This window comes from Leptinotarsa decemlineata, unplaced genomic scaffold, assembly GCF_025532065.1.
Source record: "Leptinotarsa decemlineata unplaced genomic scaffold, Ldec_3_MD MMD2_tig00026358_RagTag_RagTag, whole genome shotgun sequence".
NCBI lineage: Eukaryota > Metazoa > Arthropoda > Insecta > Coleoptera > Chrysomelidae > Leptinotarsa > Leptinotarsa decemlineata.
This window is the reverse complement of record NW_027412703.1, coordinates 7,388,306-7,411,055: the sequence shown is the minus strand read 5'-3', so window position 1 is coordinate 7,411,055 and position 22,750 is coordinate 7,388,306. Positions and strand designations below refer to the sequence as shown.

General features: G+C 34.5%; 2 protein-coding genes across 2 annotated transcripts in view; one reads left to right on the top strand and one right to left on the bottom strand.

Moving 5' to 3' along the window:
- The window catches only part of LOC111515246 (uncharacterized), a 44,009-nt gene extending 34,719 nt beyond the window's left edge, over window positions 1-9,290 (top strand). The window contains exons 4-6 of the mRNA XM_074184842.1: window positions 713-818; window positions 907-1,068; window positions 9,049-9,290. Of these exons, the coding sequence (XP_074040943.1) occupies window positions 713-818; window positions 907-1,068; window positions 9,049-9,120 (340 nt within the window). The 3' untranslated portion in view covers window positions 9,121-9,290. The remainder of the gene's footprint in view (window positions 1-712; window positions 819-906; window positions 1,069-9,048) is intronic.
- Window positions 1-22,750, bottom strand: part of stg1 (stargazin-like protein) — a 323,672-nt gene that overhangs the window by 72,192 nt on the left and 228,730 nt on the right. The window lies entirely within an intron of this gene.

Genomic DNA, 22,750 nt, shown 5'->3' with positions numbered 1-22,750 from the left:
TATCGATTGCATACAAGCCCAAATGCATATTCTACATATCGAAGAATCAGTCCAAATATGACATTTATACCTAAAAATGTGAAAGATGCAATCCAGCAGAATCAAAAGGATCATAACGCAGAAGAAAGAGTGATCAAAATGCCTGTAAGTCCCATGCAACGTCCACTTCAAAATCAGGAAGTCCCCTAAATATTTTCTAGACTACACTGTCTGAGTTCTACCCGGAAAGGGACGGGTGTCATTACCCAGATCACCTGAGAATATTGCCACGCGAAACACAGATAACATGATACCAGAGTTTTCTCAAAATTCAATTAGTCACAAAGACTTTACCCAGATATTTTCATTATTCAATTGGTTCATTATACCAGCATTGTAATTTTGACCCGTCGACACGTGTTTCGATCACTAAGTGATCTTCAAGAGAAAAATCAAACTCTTTCTCTTGAAGGTCATAGAAACACGTGTCGAGGTGTTGAAATAACCGTTAGTTGTTGGGAAAAAACTCTAGAAATATTCATTACTGCACCAAAGGTTACAAACAGTGCATCACAAGTACATTTGTTATCAGTAGTAGGTACCTACTACTACTATAAATGAAAAATTGATGCTTACAATTTTTTGACTTAGTTTCCTTTGAACTATTCTCATTTCCCTGGACTGAAATATTACTCAACCATTTCACTTTTATGATACAATATTCCAATTTCAGGCATACAACCGTAGTGGATATGATTCGTTGTGGAACTATGGTGTGTGCGTTCAATATCGAATTTTTATTACTATACGGTGTTCCTGCACAGAGACTGATGGATGAGGTGAGTTTCATTTCAGAACTTCTCTCTAACCTCAACTGACTTATTTTGAATAACTGTGGAAGGGTGTATAAAAATGATCATTTTTAAGGCTGAAGAAGTGGCAAATTCTGCCTTTTATCACTGTGAGTGGTACCTTCCCAATATAATACCTGCGAGAAAAGCTCTAACCTACATGATACATCGAAGTCAAACATCGGTATGTTTATCAGCGATGGGATTTATTGACATCAACAGACAAACCATAGTGGCGGTAAGTATCAATTTTTTTGGAGCCCTTCTTCTTTTGGCTAATTTTGGTAACAGCTCAATATTTGAAAAATCATGTTTGTTGTTCATTCTACTAATGGTCAAGTCCAAGAGATTAATTCAAAAGTTTTAATTATAAGAAATCCGTTGAGTCCCTTACTTGCGGATATTTTCATGGATAACCTAAAGAAGACGATTCTTGAACATCCTTGTTTAAGTATTTCTGTGTATTGGTATAGATATGTGATAACTGGTACTGTGCATACTTAAAGTGCCGGCGACCTCAAAGGCCTAAAAAAACAATACAAAGAAATGAAACCGCTGCCAAGTAGTCCACGTGGACTGAAGAACTGGCGGTTCGTTTTGGATGCTTTTTACTAACAGAGTTTCTTAATTGGCTGAATTGACTAATTGCGATTTGAGTGTTGAAATTAGATATTGGTGCAGTTATAATTAGTCAAAATTTTTGTTATCTGTTTAAAATGTGGTATCATTGGACAAGTACTAATAGTAATAACGAGTGTGATAACAACGCAGAATTTTTTCTGTGTTGTGATTCCAATAGCGATGGTGAATAATCCGAAAAAGAGATACCAGTGAAAAAGATTCGGATTCATTTGAATATTAATACACAGAGAGTATGTTTCAACATATATAAGAATCTACATATCAAGTTTGGTTTCGAGGGAAACAAACTATTAAAAGCAACATCAGATTTGACCGAAATTCCTTTATCAACTGTACGTAATAGTCAAAAACAAACCTTATGAACGCAAGACGCGATGTGATTCGATATTACCAAAACCTTTAGATGTTCATCGAATAAAATCATTGAAAAAAACAATATATGACTGTTACAAAAGCAATGAGAATCCTACAACTGGAATCATAAGGAAGAAATTGAATATTTCCGGACATAACGTGAGCTGCTGTGACAAAACTGTTCAGAATTAGATGAAGAAAATAAGATTTCGACTTAAAATAATAAAAAACGTCAAGCAGTTATGGAAAGCAAAAAAATAGTGAAATTGCGTTACAAATACTTAGAAAAAATAACTATTGGTATATAGACAAGAATAACGGCAAATTTTCTATTCGGACGAAACTTGATATGACTCTCCCGACATAGTTACGAAAGGGTGGACTGATGGTTCGAGAATGTGTACGATTAACATATCTGCAAACAAAGGATCGTGACTAGTAATTGTGCCTTGTGAAGGAGGTAAAGAATGGGTTCCGAATTCTTTGAAATTATGTGAAAAAAAACTTGAGGACTGCAATGTTCACTATCATAAGAACATGGAAGCTGATATTTTCGAGGAATGGTTTGAAAACACATTGATCCCAAATTTGGATGCGACTACTGACAACGCTTCCTCATGCGCGACAGCTCATCAAAGTACCGAATAAAAATTCGAGGTAATATGAAATACAAAGTTTTTCAATGGATATCAATTTGTATTTTGAAGATTACTATACCAAAAACCAACAACTTGAAGTTTTACAGACAAAAACATTTGAAAAAGTGGATGCCTTTGAGAGTATTTCAAAAAAGTATGGACACACTATACTGAGACTTTCCCCTATTTTTGTGTTTTAAATCCTATAGAGTTGATTTGGGTAAATCATAGGGCGAAAAAATAATTTTCCAAAATTTGACAAGGAGGTTATGAAGCTAATTAAAGAAGTATCTGATATTACCGAGGAAGACTGGCAGAAAAGGATTTAAAAAGTAATTTTAGTTGAATAAGACTATGTGAAACAGAGAATATGGAAAATGAATTATCAGAAGCTTTCGAAGAAAGTTAGTGAAGTGTTTTTGAAGCGATCGATTGTATATATATGTGAGTAAGTAGTAGTCAGAAGTATTTTCAATTATCACCCTGTTATTTGAATCCCTACTTTCTCACTCACCTATGTAAACAAAATAAGTACCATTCTGATCATTCCCATATTGATTTCAATTTAAGAGCCACCGGTAGACAGCTGTTTCAGCCTATTGGGCATTGTCAGTACCGGGCAGGCGATCCTCGATTGAAGACAAAATGTGAAAAACTAAGAAAAGTTCTCAATAGAAATAACTGCGTGCGTTCACGCTGACTCGATTTTACAATCTATTTCACTCTGTAATAGAGTTCTTGGAGAATTGCACGATAACCTCATCACTTCAAAGAATGACAGACCTGCATGAATTATTTAATGATGTCAATCTCCAACTTCAAGATGACGACTTGAATTTGATTTAAAAAAAAATGTCATTGCTGCTTTTGTAGCCAAATTGCTCTTATACAAGAATAATATCGGCAGACGTGAGTTTGGCAATTTCCCTGATTTTTCAGCAGTATCCTTCAACAACGACCACTTGCTTGTTTACTGCCAACATTTGGAGAACCTCCACAGTGATTTCGTAGAACGATTCCAGGACATTTTAAAATTGGAAATACTGAACTGGGTGTTGGATTAGTATTTGAAAAATCATTTTTGGCTTTCTACTGTTCCATTTTCATTAAAAAAGTGGGAATCTTTCAAAAAAAAGGAAGAAAACAATTACTTTCGAAATGAACTCCTTACAAAGAAAAGACTACAGGTTTTCATATAAAAAAAATGGGATTCAAAGCATTCAACTTATAACTCTTTCATATTTCTGATAGGAATATAAGGGAATATCCGCCTTTATATAACGATAACGTCCCTGAATTGTGCACATTGCTAGATTTTTATGACTCACGTTTCGTCTACTACTGTAAAAGACGTTCTCAAAGTCAATGAGGTAATAGAAGGGCTCGAGTTGTGTCACAGCAGATATCGCGCCAGCTTAAAAATCTGTAAACCGCGGCCAAGAAACCCAGAAAATAGCAAGAAAAAAATGATATGTTGGAAATGTCGGTCAGGATTTTCGGTTTCTCGTTCTGGGTGTGTAGAAATGTTTGACGAACTTCAATTTAACTTTAATATATGAAAAATACAAGAATAGAACTCAATACATCAATTACAAAAAGAAAAAATCTGTTTGACATCTCTGTCAAAGTTTGACATTGCTCTCTAAAACCTCTACATGGTGAGCCAAAGTAATAAATAAATTACGTCAGATTGAAAAAGTGGTTGGTAAATTAGTTTTCCCAATAAAATCGGTTGTATTTCATTGGCCTCAAAGAATAAAGTACCTAATAAACAATAAACTGTTTTTATCCAAAAAATCGCTAACAGCAATGATTTGGTGAATTTCAGGAATTCATACCAGGAAATGAACAAACTTTTCAGAAGTGGCAAAAAACGAAAATATATATATATATATATATAAACCAAGGACTGTTATTATCAACTTTATGACAAAACATTTTTCTTCCTCCACCTCGTAGCTTGTACATGAGGCTCACAATGTCACAATATACACGCTAACAGTTTCTTTGTTCATTTGAATCAATTATAATAAGTTTAGCTATTCCTTGGTAGATGGCGCCACTATGTCCTTTCGCCATAAAAATTCAAAACTATTTTTGTAGAGGTTTTTTTATAACAACTTCATTTGTGAAAAGAAATTTGAACCTTTTTCAATGAGCAAACTCCTTATGAGAATATTGTTCATTTCCATTTTCCTGCAAAAGGTGAACATTAACGTCTATTTGGTTAAATTTGCAAATAAACGTGAGGAGAAATCATGGTCAAGCTTCTTTCCCAAAAACTATTCTCTTCATAAAATATACCCCTTTCTATTTAAACATGAATCGAACGGCTGGGATTGAATCAAATGAGCTTCTGACTGTTATTGTGACAAGAGTAGATTTATGTCGTCCGTAACATAAAGTCGTAAGGTTATGAATGAAAGTAGATTTTCACCTTATTCTCCAGAAACATGGTAATGGGGCGATAAGACTTAGTACCTCGTTCCAAAACTTCGAAGTCGACATTGTGTTTCATGTGAATACATTGTTTCTAAAGGTATCTAATTGATTATTGATTCAATTCCTTGCCGAATCTTTGAAGTACAAACTGAACAGAAAAATGTGATTTTCGTATAATTCAATGTTCATATGTGAGCAGTTGGTTCAATAATCATACTTGTGATGCACTCAGGGCCGTAGCGAAAAGAAGAACCAGTGGGGGGAGGGAATCCAAATTTTCCCAACCCCACCAGCAAAATTTCCCAACTTTCGAAAAAAATGAAAGCCGAGGGATTAGTTACTACTATAATATATGGAACTGGGTGGAGGTCATTTTAAACAATTCATCCAGTGATTTTGTATTCACTGATATTATCTGTTGTTGATTTCCTCATTAAAATGAGCGACAGCGAATTTTCTGTTTTTTTTTTCTAATAAAACGTTCAACATTAAATTTCTCAATAACGAATGAACCAATTTCGAAAAAAATTACAGAGGTGAAAGAGAGATAAAAGACCTTTCAAATGTTGTATCATTCGACCCTCTATGCCATTGAAATAAATTGGGTGGGTAGTTGCTGGCCACAGAGGGGTGAAGTTTCGGGTATTATTTCCATATCAGAATTAGTTTCCCTAGAAATAAAAATTGACGTGTTCTTTGAAATTTTCGATTATACGTCTATTTCAGGAGAGATCGAGTTTTCGTTGGAACGCCCTTTATAATTATTGACAAGTTTCCTTCCAATGATGTTGACTTCTATCTGAACACAATATCCCAACCATTCAATAATTGCTTTAGATATATCAATTTCAAGTTCCTTTATTCGATAGTTTATACTGTTGAATATAGCAAACCGCGACAGTTTTTCTTCGAAACTTTTGTAATATCGTAATTCCAGTGAGATCTGAAATTCTCTAGATGTCAACGGTATTGGGTATTGAAGAGGAAATTCGTATCATTATTTGATGCATCTAGCATGCCTGTTCGATTATTACTGGGGTTCTTATCCCAACACCAAACCGTTATTTTTGACACCTCGACACGTGTTTCAATCACAAAGTGATCATCTTCAAGAGAAACTTTAATCTTATTAGTTCAATATTCCTCATGAAGATGATCACTTGGTGATTGAAACACGTGTCGAGGTGTTAAAAACAACGGTTTGATGTTGGGATAGAACTCCAGTAACATTCATTACTACACCAAAGGTTCCAAACAGTGCATCAAAAATGTCTGTTCGAATTTGTTCATTCACAAGACACTTTTCTCATAACTGCTGTTTTCTGATATATCATTCAGATACATGATGATTTCTCATGGTTGAAGGTGCGACAGTTCTTAAAAATCAGTTGCTATCTAGTTTGGTGCAACTATTCGCCTAAGGAGCAAATATTTAGTTTTACGATATTTTCACTACCAATTATCAAAACTATAGCAATGACTCAAGAATGATATTTCATGATCACAATGTTTGAAAATCGTTGACAATGTTTCGAGGTGCATTTCATTAGTTCGGACTTTCATTGTCTAATATGATTTGAAATCCTTGAAGAAATCTGTAGAAAAATAATTAAAAAGATTAGGCTGAGAAATAATAATTATATTAAGTGAAAAAACTGACATTACAATTAAATGAAAAATACAAAAAACAATAAAAAAGTCAAAAATTGACCTATTAATACTGGATGAAAATTAAAAATTATAAACAGGAAATGAAAATTGAAAATTAAAATATTCCAATCCAAGTTACTTCACGATTGGTACTATCCACAATCGTCTTCGGGTGATAACTGGACTTCGAAATATTTATACCTATTTATAGGTACTTCGAGAGCTTTCACCTATCCCCTCTTTCTTCTCTCCGCTTCATCAGTTTTAGCGGGAGCTGACTTTTGGCGAAAGTTTGTCGTGCTCCGCTTGATTAGAGGTTTCCATATGTTACGTATCTGTATACACTAGCTTGGCTAAATGTGTTGTTGGACAACATATATGCGGCTTCTTTGAATGTTTTCATCGTAAACCAGTGTTCCTCCTTGTGGATGATTTCAGGTTGAGCCCACTTGATGTTATGTTGATGAGTCCAAACATGCTCTGCTATTTCGGATTTGCTGGTTTCTCCTCGCTGTGTGTGTTTCTTGTGCTCAGCAATGCGAACTTTCAATGGCCTCTTAGTTTCACCGATGTATGGTTCTCCACACTCGCAGGGTATCCGCTAAATGCAATTCTTGGAATCGCAGTCCGCGTTTGGTGGCCTGGTTTTCGTAAGGCTGCTACGGATAGAGTTTCCAGATCTGAAGCAGGTTCTGATGTTATATTTGGTCCCAATTCTTTTTATCCTTTTCGATAATACTCTAATGTAGGGAAGTACAAGTACTGGTTGTGTCGGCTTCTCTACCTTGTGAATATCTGGAGATATTCATACATATCTGGAGAGAATCTCAATGAAACATCATGCAAACTGCACCACAACTGTATCTTATGACTCAGCATATTTCATCTAGCCGAAGTCTGTTCCACCATCACTTTGGGGTAACCATTCCGTTGAAGGTCATTTTTGATGATGCCTATTTCCTTTTCGAGACCTTTCTTTGTATTACAGAGACCTAAAGCATGGTCTACTAGAGTATTGATCTCTTAGTCACTTGATGGTGGTTAAATCCCTGGTCAGATACTGTCCCGCGTGAGTGGGTTTTCGGTATACAGATGTTTCCCATTTAGTGTCGGTTCTCCTCACCAATAAGTTTAAGAATGGCAATTCGTTGTGGACTTCCTTCTCTATTGTGAAAGTGATGAAAGGACTTACGTTATTGATATGCTTCAGGAAGGTGTCTAGTTCTGCACTCCCATGGTTTCATACTATGAAGGTGTCGTCCACGTATTTCAACCAGACTCGGGGCTTCTTATGGGGCTTCTTCAATGGCCAGAGTTTCAAACCATTTCATATATATTTTGGCTATAGCTGGTGAAAGTGGCGATCCCATTGGTAGTCCCTCATCTTGTCTAAAGAATTCGTCCTTCAGTTGGACGCTAGCCAAGTTAGCGTAGAGAAACGCAACATAAGGAAACCCATAATCAAGCGGAACACGATCAACTCCCGCCAAACGGTCAGCTCCCGCTAAAACCGATGAAGCGGCGAGAGGGATGAGGGGATAGATGAAAGCACTCGAAGGACCTATAAATAATCAGATCTCGGAGAAATAAGTACATTCGTTATAGTAGGCCCCGACACTTTGTCGAATGAGGCCCCTATGTCCTCTACCCATCTCGTCCCAGCCAGGTAGGGGTACACCGTGAAGGGCGGCACTGAAATTCTGAGAACATTCATGTCGCCATTTTACCATCAGTCATGACCCATTTGTCCCTCTGACAAACATCAGTTGGAAGGGTAAGGCAGCCAGGCTCCAACCTGAACGAAACGAGGAAACTTTCCACAAATAAGTTCAGTTATCACCCGAAGACGATTGTGTATACTAATAATCGAAACGTCGTAAAGTAACTTGGGTTGGAATCTTTTAATTTTTAATTTTCATTTCTTGTTGAGGATTTTTAGTTTTCATCTCGTGTTAATGGTTCCATTTTTTGATTTTTTGATTGTTTCTTGTATTTTTTATTTTATTGTTTTTTTTTGCTTGATATAATTGTTATTTTTTAGCTAATCCTTTTAATTTTTTATAGATTCTTTCAGGGATTTCAAATGGATTTATATCATACTAAAACTATGTTTGCTGTATCGCTGCTGTTCCAATGTTTTGACAGAATCAGAATCAACGAATTTAGGCGTGCGCAGCGTTATAGAACAGTGCTTTCAAAAAATTGTTCTACAGCGCCATCTAGTGGCGAGTTACAGAAAAATTGATAGCCTTCTCTATGGAAAATTACTTATACATGTCAAGTTTCATCACGATCTGTTGAGCGATGAAGAAGTTTATCACTTACCAACCAAGCAACCAACCAACCAACCAACCAACCAACCAACCAACGAACCAACTAACCAACCAACCAACCAACAAACATTCATTTTTATATATTAGATTAGACAATGGAAATCCGAACTAATATAATGCACAATGAGATTTATATCAGTTGTTATGTGTTTTTTCCAGATGCTGAAAACTGCTTACTCATTCTTCACATTTCTTCAAACGGTTCAACCGAGCGATGGATCGAATAAATAATTCAAATTCAGTAAACACGTTTTGTAGTTAGATATCCACTGTTTTTTGCCACGTGTGATAATATTCTTCTCTCCACGTATTCTCTGATATTTGTAATATGCAATCTGAAATAAAAAGTATTCAAAACAATGATATTTGTTCTGTTATGATGAATATACTAATTGATGACATATTATTTTTTATATTGATCCTACTAATCGTATGATATCGTCCTTCTGCCCTAGATAACAGATAACATTTCAATTTTGTTTTGAATCTGAACAGGTTTGGCTGATTCTTCAAGTCATTATGTAACATGTTAAAAAAGTTTGCCGCAGCATATTTTGGGGATTTTTTAAAGTCGAATAGTTGACAATTTCCAATCTCAATTGGTTTCTTTGACGGGTTGGGTAGTGGTAGACATCCGCATTTCGAATAAAATGGTTTTTATGAATGTAGGCAAATATTAATAATTTATACAAATAGATACTCGTGAATGTCTTTGAAAACATATCTGCAAGATTCTCGAAAACCCAAGTGGAATATCAATCGTATATATGATTCTTTTCTATGCTATGAAGACTCTGCTGCTGCCAGTAGTGGGACCATAAACTGTAATATCATGACTAATAGAAGAATATGCCATTCAAAGAGCTCTTTAAATTTATCAACGCAAAGAAGTGCTTATTCAAGGTGTAACATGTGAGTCAATGCATTTGTCCCATTTGAGGTTTTCGTCGACGATTGTACCCAAAAACTTGGAGCTACTTTGAAATTTGATTGATGAACTGTTTTTTTGAAGGTTTTCACCGATGGCTCTTCTCGTAGTCGTTATGTGGAATCGAAAACCAACAGTCTTCGAGTAGTTTATTATTAAATTGTTCTTCTAACACCACTGGTCGAATTGATTTGATACGTTTTTTGTTTTAGCTAGTAGTTCATCTCTGTTAGGGTCAGATATCAAGATTGAGGAATCATCTGCGAACAAGTAAACCTTTCCATCTTTCACATGTTCGGGAAGGTCGTTTATAAATGATAAAAAAAATCAGTGAACCCAGGTCGATACCCTGAGGAACTCCTGAGTCCACTAAGAATTCATCAGATGTTTTATCATTCACTCCAACTATCAGTTTCCTGCCATCTAGGAATGAACGGAACCAGTCCTCAATTTTTCCACGTATACAGTGTCATCCCCAAAGTATGCACCATATGGGTCACTTCTATATTTAGGGTTTTTCGACAAAAAGTTATTCTTAATAAGAGTTTGTGCATCCCCTAAAACTAAAAATACATCAACATATTACAGTAAAACACACGTAATATACGAGGAGCCTTCAAATATTTGATTATGAGACAAGAGTAAAGTACCCTTATTTTCAAAAATCTATGGAAATATTATTCGTAAAAGTTGTTCAGCATCAAAAAATATATCTAGATTTGAAGTCATGGCCATCTAAGTGATTTTTCACCCATTTTTTTTAAATGGGCACTACGAAAAAAAAAATTTGCTGAAACGATAAATAGATAGCATCCTGTTTGAGACGATTCATTTCAGAAGCCTATAATATTACGCATTTCATAACTATGGTGTTGACCACGGTCAATTTTTTTGAAGAGTGAAATAATAAGTTTTTGGTGCAAGGTTATTTTTATTCTTTGTTAACACCGAAAATTACTCAAAATTATACAGTATTGTAACAGGAACCTACTATTCAATAATATCAAATCACAAAACATCAAAATAAAATAGGTATTTCGGAACAAACTCGTTGATTTTCTGTAGATTTTCTTGTCCAAAATAATTCTCCAAAATAATCTCCAGAAAATCAATGAGTTTGTTCCAAAATAATTATTTTATTTTGATGTTTTGTGATTTGATATTATTGAATGTTAAGTTCTTGTTACAATACTGTTTAATTTTGAGTAATTTTCGGTGTTAACGAAAAATAAAAATAACTGCACCAAAAACTTCGAAAATCATTCTACTTTTCAAAAAAATTGACTGTAGTCAACACCATAGTCGTGTATTTTGTAATAATGCAGGCTTCCAAAATAAACTGTCGTATACAGGATGCTGTCTATTTATCGTTTTATCAACTTTTTCTTTTCGTAGTCCCCATTCAAAAAAATTGGGTTTAAAAAATAAAACTTCGCTAGGATGGCCATGACTTCAAATTGGGATGTACTTTCCAATGCCGAACAACTTTTTTGAATAACATTTCACGAGATTTTTCAAAATAAGAGTACTTTACTCTTGTCTCAAAATCAAATATTTGAAGGCTTCTCGTATATTACGTGTGTTTTACTGTATTTTGTTGGTGCATGTTTAGTTTTAGGGGATGCACAAACTTTTATTAGGAGTAACATTTTTTCGAAAAACCCTTAATAAATAAGTTTCCCATATGGTGCATACTTTGGGGATGACACTGTACCAAGTGCATACATTTTTGTCAGTATGAAATTGAAGTTAAGAGTATCGAAGGCACGGGATACGTCGAAAAACAATCCAATGACCAACTCACCTGCCTCCATCTTATCCTGTACTTATCATTTTCGTCATCGGAGAGTTTTCTTTTAAGTGTATGAATTAATGAAAATCTGAAAATGATCGCTTCAGAATCATAATTCCACAAACTTCTTCTTGATGATTCAAAAACGAAAGTCATTCTATTCGACAATGATTGTGAGGAGTTATATAGGGTGATTCAACAAGATGATTCATATGTCATATGTCATATCGATGATTCAGCCAAGCGTGGCCAAACAAAGTTATATTTTTTAAATGGAACACCCAGTATATGAATGAATCATTTGATTCCATATTTTTTTTAGCTCTCGAAGGAATGTTTGTTTCCGAATTTCCATTGCGGCATTGCCACGTTATTCAAGAAAAACATATTTTGCAGACAATATTTTTTTAATTCACCACCCGCATGTCTACAGCAAATGAGTGGATCTTTTTATAGTACAGTTTTTTGTATAGTACACCTCAGATTTGAAACATTTCATACAAATGAAAAATTACAGAGGGTTCCTAATGAAAAAGTTGAATTATGTCTGTTTGAAAATGAATGAAACTTGACCGGTTTTACCGAGCACCCTATATATTGTTTCCCGAAGTTGGGATTCAAGAAATTATCATAGTGATGTTGACTAACTATTCCTAAAAAAATCCACTCAATTGCTGTAGACGTGTGGGTGGTGAATTAAAAAATTATTGTCTGAAAAAAAGGTTTTTCTGGAATAACTTGGCGATGCCGCAATGAAAATTCGAAAACAAAAATTCATTGGGGAGCTGAAGAAATATGGAATCCTTGGTGTTCTATTTAAAAAGTATACTTTTGTTGGCCACGCTCGGCTGAGAAATGAAGAGAAGAAAGTGTTGTGACTGGTAATATTAAATATGAATAATTTTTGTGGTTGCAGCCAATGATATAGTTTGATTACAGAAGATTTTGTTTTGTCAAGCTCTCGACACCTTTTGATCCCTCTCCCACGACAACTGAAAATGGATACTAATTGATGTTATAAAAATAAAAGTAGAGTACTCACTAACGTAGGGTTATTTGTAAAAATTGGAATATCTAATGAAAAAGAAGAGCATTCATTGATTCTAATTGAAATCAATGATAATGACAGCCACTCATGCTGGCGAAATGTTAGGATAGAGTTCCAAACCACGACGACTTTCGAACCTGAATGAAGATCATAACAATGAAAATCTCGGCTGCGAAAGTCTAAATCAATTTATTTGACAATGACAGATACCAAGACGGAAAATTTTGATCATAGGGTGAATCAAATTTGTATTTTTCTTTTTAATATTACAGAATATAGGTGTACTCGTATATCTAACAGTGATATATACTGAAAGATGTTGACGCGTGTATTCGGTATGAATCAAAAAGTGGTAAATAAGCGGAAAAGGCGGAAAATTGGGCAAAACCGCGGACTCTTGTTTCTGTCTATCGGCCTCGTCAGCGCGGTACAGCCAAGTGTGAGGATGGGCAATACTTGTTTGGCTCCTGTGGATGACTCCGTGTATATGTCATGTGTGTTATATAAGAAAATTACGCAGTTCTAAAATGTTACTTTCAAAGAGAAATGCAAAGCAAAGAGTGGAACAATCTTGAACAGGAAACAAGATTCCCGGGGCTTTGTGCAGGACAATAGTCTGCTCGGGTCTTTGTTCTGAGGACACCTGGGCCAAATCTCTATTGAACGTTATATGAAATAACTCTCTATTACAAGGTGTCACGAAAAATTCAATACCGCACTCAGTTATTGCAGTCTTTTGTAAATATATTCCCAATATTCTAGGAGTCAAGGGGAAGGATCAAAGTATAAATAAATGTTTTCAAATATCTTCCCTAAGTTCAACAACGTGTTCAGAAGTCTATGAAGAAAGACATTTTGAGCAAAATTATTAATGCAATTGCCAATCCATCAAAACTAAAACAATGTATCGCGCATTTATAGTGCCCAGAATTGAAAGTTAACATGATATATTCCAATAATTATGTCTTAGCATCATATGTTTCTAGACGAAACTAACACCTTCAAGATTTATCGAACCTTCAAAGAAATCCAGCACTATGAGAGATTGTAAAATGATCTTGTAGTATTTGCAGAAATCTGTGGCAATAGTAGCCTATACTCAAATCTCGATAAATGTCACAAAATAACTTTCACCAGAAATAGAAATCCCATTGAGTTTCAATATCAAATAGAAAATCACACAAACAAAACGCGATTTGGGAGTGATAATGGATTCCAAAATGATTTTAAAATCCCACATTAAGAAGACCGGTAATATGTGTAATCGTTTATAGGGTTTCATTATAAGAAATATAAGACATTTCAATAAACGTGTCGATTGTCCTACGTTGATAACAAAAATTTCATTAAATACACCTCGCAGAGACTTGCGAAACCATTTAGAAAAACCTATTCAGGAAAAAACTCTCCTTTATGCAGATTTGTCAGATCATTCAATACTCATTGCAATGATATTGAAAAACTGAGGTTACCTTTCCTTAGATTTAAAAAGTATGTGAAATCTATTTTTATTTATAATTAGTTATCGGTTCTTCATATACTGTTTTTTTTAATTTTTTGTAAATATTCATTACTATATAGTGTAATGTACTTAACATTTATATTTTGTTTACTCACTATTTTTCATATGTAAAATGAGAATATTTTTTGGATGTATTCTGTTTGTATCCCTATTTGTGTAATAAATAAATATATTGTATTATTTTTGGGAAAGAAAGTTTTTGGCTTTCTACTACTCCATCTGATAAAAAAAAAAGGGATGAGAGAATCTTCCGAAGACAGGAAGGAAGTAATCAATGAAAGTTACTTCTTTGCATGATCTACACATCCATGTATAGAGTTACTTATTTTCAAATTGATTACTTCCGTCCTTTCTTTGGAAGATTCTCTCATCCCTTTTTTTGTATCAGATGGAGTAGTAGAAAGCCAAAAACTTTCTTTTTCAAAAATTAATCACTCCTAAAAATATAACCCCTTCAATTCAAATATTGTATTATATTATATCAAATCAGACCTAAACATACTACTTTAAAACAATCCATTCTATATGTGTATTGAACTTTTGAATTATCTCATCTATTTGATGAAAATGAGAACAGGCATTATGGCATTGAGAATGAATTCAAATTGTGTTGATGATTACTTCAACCACCAACATCGAATTTGCTGCTGAAATATATACATACCTATGTTTCGACGATCATATAAAAACTTGGTGTGTTGTTTAATGTGTATCCATGTGTATGATCCATTTTTCTATTTGTAAATGTGGTATTTATATAACTACTTTCGGCATTTTCGATATAATGTGCTAATATTGATGATGAAATAAAATTTATTTAATTTTCACTATCATACCATGAAAATATATACTCAAACTAATATTTTGCAAAATTAAAGTTTCTTGTTTAATGTAGTTTCGAATTGATAATAAATGTTCACTGTGGTTATCGATTTTGTAATCAACAGAAAAACGAAATTATGTATTATTTTTGAGGCTGTCATCTACAATGGAATTATTATCCTTCCAGAGATCTCTGAATTACATTTCTACTTTCTAACGTCTATCAAAATAAACCGTCAACTAAGTTCAGTAATCCTATATGCCAACTTACAAATACTTCACTATTTATTTGGATCCTTGGATTTCTATGTCTTGGTCAATGTTGTTTTGGTGAGTATCAGAAAGAAATAAATCTTCTTTTCTAAGAATATCTCAGGTAGGGCTATTTTCGCTAAAATGAGATGTACTCAATTGTTTCTTTTGCGTAATCAGAAAAGTTGGAGAACTGTTGATGATACTGAAGGTCAATAGTATAGTATAGTTTTGAAAACAGAACTTTTATAAAACCATCTCCGAACAATAATATAGATATGAAATATATTACATAACCTATTTTAATGATTTCGTATGAATCACGAGTATATTGAAAGTTTTGCTTCATTTCTTGATCATATATTTGTTTTTTCATTGCGGTACGGTTATCCAAGATTTACCTGGAACTATTAGTCCAGTCATTTAAGGTGTTATCTGCGGAAAAATTCCTACTGAGTTGAATTTTGTTATACAACTCCATTATGGTGTTTTAATGAAGATGTGGAAAATCGACATTGATATCGTGCCGGCTGAAAAAGTTATGAAGGTCAAAAGGTCACGAAAATAAGTTTTTCGGGAATATCCCGCGACCTATGGCTCGGAGGTCAATAAAGATCATAATAAAAATTGTTCCTCATACGAGGAATGCCTCCTCCATTTTTCTGCAAAGTCAACCGTTTTCGGACTAGAGCGCTGAGAAAGCGACTAGACTAGGTAGAATGCAAGGCGCGTTTATTTTACATGGTTTCCTCCGTAGGCATAATCCATGAATTGTAATAAAAGGTTTTTTCATTTTATGCTCAATAATTTTTTATTCGTACATTGAAAAATAGGGGAAAAATTTTTGTATATAATTTTCTTTTATATTCATTCGTTGTCGATATCCTCAATTTCAACTTCATCAAAAGTTGCTGACAAAACATCGAGTGGACTTATTGCTGTATTTGAATCAACATCTTCATCATTTTTTTCACTGACTGACCACGACAATGTCCAGAAGCTTTAGAACATCTAAATCCAATTTTTTCACATCCACATTTGCCGCCACAACCTTTTGTACAATTACAAAAGATTGTGTTTAGTAGATCATCGTGTGCTGGTGGCAATAATGTTGTTATTGGTTGTAATATATCATTTTTGAACTCCCAACCCCACTGTTCTAAATCAATTCATTTTCCTAGCCAGGTTTGTATTTGATAATAGACTCGATAAATATACTCTTGAACTGCTGAAGAAGTGGGTGGTAATAATTGAAATTTCACAGCTGTGCTTTGTCTTGTTAGTTTAGCAAAGCTGCAGTATCTGTATAATGGTCAATTGAATTTTCTGATTTTGGATCACCGTACATTGCTAGTAAAAAATGTAATCCAACAGTGACAAGGGCATCTCGAGCGCAATTTTCTTGTTGGAATATTCCTGCAGAATTTTGTAAATCGGGTCTTTTTTCAAACATCTTCACGACTTTAATTTTTTCTTTCCCAAAAAGTGTTGAAGTTGTGTCACATCCGGTCATAGCATGTAGAAACAGAATATTTTTCTTGCAGTGTGGATACTTGTTGAGGCTCTCAGTCGAGAATATTTTTGTTTCAACATTGTTTTCCCTGGTTTCTTGAAAAAAATGGATGTAGGTTGATCAAGTATTTGTGTGCATTCTATGAGAAGTACCAATAGATCTATGTCTTCGCCAACGATAATTGTAGTATTATTTATTGATTTTTCAAATGCTGTTTCAACTATTAAGACGTCAGCATCATCACGTGGTTGTCTTGTAGAAATACCAACTTTTTCGAAATTCTCATGAGCATTTCAATTAATTTTCTTTTGTTAAATCGATTAGATAAAAATGTTTCTTGACTGATACGAACTTCCATCGATTCATTGAAGTGCACTTCACGGGATGTAGAAACGGCTGCGGGTCGTCTCAGTTGTTCCATTGCTTTGATATTTTTACTGGTATCGGAGTAACCATCAAAAATGACAACAGTATTTCAACCAAAATTGTTTTATAAATAATTAATGTATTTGTTAATGATAATCTTGAAAGTATCATTTTTTGCTATACAACACGATGCATAAGAAACAGAACATCTGCCAGTGGAGGTCATTTGTATCTATTATATATAGTAGATTTTACTAAGTTTCGAAACATCTATACTATGAGTATATCTGTCACAAAACGCCTGAATGTAAGCAATAGAGTTGACGCCTTATATGTATACGGTATACAATACCCTATGTGAGTGCATTCTGCTCGCTTTCTCAGCGCTCTAGTCCGAAAACGGTTGACTTTACAGAAAAATGCAAGTAATAATTTTTGTAGATAATCGTATGAGAAATATTTTTTTAAGCTCTTTTTTGACCTCCGAGCCCTAGCTCGCGAGATATTCGCGAAAAACTGATTTTCGTGACCTTTTGACCCTTATAACTTTTTTAGCCGTTTCATTCTGTCCTTCCCGTACCTCCAGATAACGAAGGTGTCATCCACGTATCGTAAAATGGTTGGTTTGAAATCGAAAGCGTCGATTGCCTTCTCCACAAATTTTTTCATGGAGAAGTTGGCTATCACTGGGCTGAGTGGACTTCCCATCGCTACGCCGTCTAATTGCTCATATAAATCTCCTCTCCATTGCAAGACAGGCCTTGAAGGGTCCAACAATATCACTAGGGAACAGGTTGACAATCTCTCTCAAAGAATTTTCCAGCGGGACATTGGTGAACAAGGACACAACGTCGAAACTGATCAGAATATCACTTGGCTCCAAGGTTATACTCTTAATTTTTCCCACAAAGTCTGTTGAATCCTTGACGTACGAGGTTGTTTTTCCAACGTAAGACTGGAGGAGCGTTGCAAGGTGTTTTGACAGGTAATACGTAGGCGAACCCGGTGCTCTTACTATGGGCACCGGGAAAACTAATATAATTACATTGTTCACGAGAATTATATGACAGCCACGTTTCTGTACTTTGGACATTTTTGTACTGTTGCGTACGTTGAGTTCAAATATGTGATACTGCGTTTACAGGAGTCAACTTATTTAAGATAGATAGATAGATATATAGATAGATTTTATTTAAACTGTATTCCAAACAGGTTTACACCCGATTACATGTATACAGTCAATGTCATGGTACATAAAATACAGGCTGATTCACGGTGGATGGCACATTAGACGTTTCTGGTGAACCAGAAAATCACTTTGAAAATTTAATGGAGGGCATATTCGGACATTCTCTAGCCAACTAAAATATTTTCGACAATGCGGTGTTACCGCTTCTATTAGAAAGCAGTAGCAACTTTGATTTTTCAAATGGAACACTCTGTATATAATATTATTTTTGGAATCTCCAACAATTGCCCGACAACTTTTCTTGATATTTCCCTATACCTATCTGTTACCGTTTTCGAAATAAAAATTAATTTCAATTTTTTTCTTCGAAAATCATGACTTCTAAAAATGCCGATATCTTTTAGTTAATAAGTACTATGATATCGAAATTTGGTTTGGAGTTAGGTGATACTTGGACACTTCCCACACGTCAGCCTAATCTCCGGTACTTCAATACAGGGTGGTAAAAAAATACAGTTTTTTCGTTTGCTTGAAAAAGTTGCTGAAATTTGATTATTTCAAATGGAACACCCTGTATATTATTGAAAATTCGGAAAGCTGCTGAAATTTGCTTTCTTTCTATGTATATCATACCTATACCTAACTAGTCAAGTTTCGGACTTATGAACATTTATTTATGAAAATGTCCCTTCAGAATGGTATTTCCATTCGGTATTTGGTAAGCAGGCCATGATTACTATTTGACAGTAGCGTTGTGACATTCTCCTAATAATATCGACATTTTCGTCACTTCAGAAGTTGCAAATACCTTTAAAACGATGGAACAAAACTATTCAAACGAAGTTCTTATGAATTTGTTTATTATTTTTGGACAGTGTGACAAAATTATCAGCAGAACATGTAGAAAGTTCAATGAAATGTATCTGAATCTACCGCCAATGAACCTCAAGAAATTTATACGAATTCAGAACAATTTCAATATGTTTGGATAAACTTTAAAAAAGCACCAAGAAACTTGAAATTGGAAATATTGATTTCATATCAATATTTTACTTATTTTATAAAAAAGTAAAACAATCATGTGGAATATTTCAAAATATGTTCGAATCGCTGGCCGTTCACTTCCAAGCACTTTAAAATGCGGGTGTTGACTGCTTTCGTGGTGGCAGATCTGATTTCATTGGGATCCAAATCTTCAAATGTTTGGGCAATCCTTTCTAACAATTCATCTCTCGAACGCACGGGTATTTTGTAAACTTTTTCTTTAAACATTCCCCACAAATAAAAATCTAATGGATTAAGATCGGGTGATCTCGCTGGCCAATTCCATGGTCCCAAGCGCCTCATCCACCGATCGTCAAATAGTCTATCCAGTTCTGCGCTCACTTCTCTTGTGCAATGTGCAGGAGCTCCGTCTAGTTGGTACCAACAGTTTCGATAATCTTCGAGTGGCAGATTATCCACGAAACTGTCTACAGTATTCTCCAAAATATTCAGGTAGCTTCTAGATGTTAATGACTCCTCGTATATCACGTACCTCAATTTGTTGTCCATCAACATGCAGAAGACATTAAAACTAAATTTTTCTTGAAATCCGGCTTCTTTTGTGACGTGAGGATTTTCACTGGACCAATAATGACGATTTTTTCCATTGAAAATCCCTTCTCTCGAAAATTTCGATTCATCAGTCCAAATAATTTTATTTAAAAAAAGTGGATCTTCTTGAATGCGTGTCAACAACATTTCACAAAATTCTACTCTCTGTTGAGGATCTTGAGGCTTCATTGCTTGAATTTTGGTGAATTTATAATCATGCATTTTATGTCTTCGCAAGATTCTTTGAACCGATGAATATTTTATACCCAAATCTTCTTCAGCACTTCTTATCGATGACTCGGGAAATGCGTGAAAATATGCTAAGACATTAATCTGGTTGTCTTCGAAAGTTACGGGTCGAGGCAAGTTTCTTGGTGCTTTTAAAGTTGATTCAAATGCATTGAAATTGTTCTGAATTCGTATAAATTTCTTGAGGTTCATTGGCGGTAGATTCGGATACATTTCATTGAACTTTCTACATGTTCTGCTGATAATTTTGTCACACTGTCCAAAAATAATAAACAAATTCATAAGAACTTCGTTTGAATAGTTTTGTTCCATCGTTTTGAAGGTATTTGCAACTTCTGAAGTGACGAAAATGTCGATATTATTAGGAGAATGTCACAACGCTACTGTCAAATAGTAATCATGGCCTGCTTACCAAATACCGAATGGAAATACCATTCTGAAGGGACATTTTCACAAATAAATGTTCATAAGTCCGAAACTTGACTAGTTAGGTATAGGTATGATATACATAGAAAGAAAGCAAATTTCAGCAGCTTTCCGAATTTTCAATAATATACAGGGTGTTCCATATAAAATAATCAAATTTCAGCAACTTTTTCAAGCAAACGAAAAAACTGTATTTTTTTACCACCCTGTATTGAAGTAACGGAGATTAGGCTGACGTGTAGGAAGTGTCCAAGTATCACCTAACTCCAAACCAAATTACGATATCATAGTACTTCTTAACTAAAAGATATCGGCATTTTTAGAAGTCATGATTTTCGAAGAAAAAAATTGAAATTAATTTTTATTTCGAAAACGGTAACAGATAGGTATAGAGAAATATCAAGAAAAGTTGTCGGGCAATTGTTGGAGATTCCAAAAATAATATTATATACAGAGTGTTTCATTTGAAAAATCAAAGTTGCTACTGCTTTCTAATAGAAGCGGCAACACCGCATTGTCGAAAATATTTTAGTTGGCTAGAGAATGTCCGAATATGCCCTCCATTAAATTTCCAAAGTATCCGTTGTCTGGTTCACCAGAAACGTCTAATGTGCCATCCACCGTGAATCAGCCTGTATATGGTTTTTAAAATACACAGAGTAAATAAAGACCTAAAATCACGTACAAGAGAAACGTTAATGAAAACAGGTATATATGGCATATTTTTTTTAAACGACTGTCTTATTTCTAATCCATCACAGCAAAAAAAATATCAAGACTTTGGTGACTTACGACTAGATCATTCACTTGCCGAAGGCAGCGATTGAGTGGAGACTCTGATCGGGTGTCTACATAGAAAACCCTATTGCGATTTCTTAGACTAGCACTAGGAACATGAAGATTGATCACACTGAGGAGTTCAGGTACATTTATTATCTGATGTTGAATATAAATAGTACATCATTCAAGCCTCGTCGATACGACAGGGTTGGCATGTCAAAATGTTCTAGTTGGGTTCTATAGGAGATCATAGAGGGAGACTCTTTATTTTTTTTGAAGTAGGTGTACCCAAGAAATTTCTTCTGTATTTTTTCTATCATCTCTGAATGAGGATTCCAGATTGTTGAAGCGTATTCGAGCTTTGATCTGACAAAGGCATTGAATAGAAGGATTCCTAGTTCCCATTTGAAATCCCTGGCGTTTCTTAACACAAAACCAAGCTTTCTGTTTGCATCACGTATAATATATTTTATGTGACTTCTGAAATTGAAGTTACTATTAAATATGACTCCTAGATCTTTGGTTTGAGAAAGTTTTTCCAATTTGGTGCCATTTAGTGAATATTCCGTTGGAGCAATAACATTTTTCCGTGAAAAAGACATAACTTTGCATTTACCCTCATTCAGCATCAAGTTGTTCGTCTCACAAAAGATAGTGATAGAATCTAAGTCTTTCTGGAGGTTTCCACTGTCTTTTTAATCGTTGATTGGTTGGTATAGTTTGAGATCATCTGTATAGAGCAGGAATTTGAAATGTCTCATATAATCATCTATATCGTTAATGAACATTATGAATAAAAGTGGACCTAGAATTGATCCCTGAGGAACGCCTGAGTTTGGTCTGAATAGTGTCGACCTTTTTCTATTGAAAGCAACAAATTACTCTCTATCTGATAGATATGACTTCACTAATGTTATCATTGATTGATTCATTGAGAATTTCGTTAATTTGGCGATGAAAACTCCATCGTTCACTTTGTCGAATGCTTTCGCTAGGTCTGTGTAGATTACATCAACTTGTTTTCCAGGATTTATCGAGAGTGCTAAGTTATTGCTGAACAACATGAGATGTTTTATTAACAAAACCGTGCTGTTCTCTGCAGATAGTGTCTTCAACATGGGCATATAGTCTGTTATATAAGACTCTCTCTAAGATTTTTGATAATGAGGGGAGTATTGTTATCGGCCTGTAGTTTGTTATGAGATTTTGATTTCTAGATTTATGGATAGAAATTATACGTCCCATTTTGAGTTGTTTTGGAAACACACTACTTTAAACAACGCTATTGAAGATTATGTTGAGAGGTCTTATTAAGTTTTCCATATAACCTTTGTAAAAGTAAGATGGAATACCGTCAACTCCAGTTGATGTTTTGGGT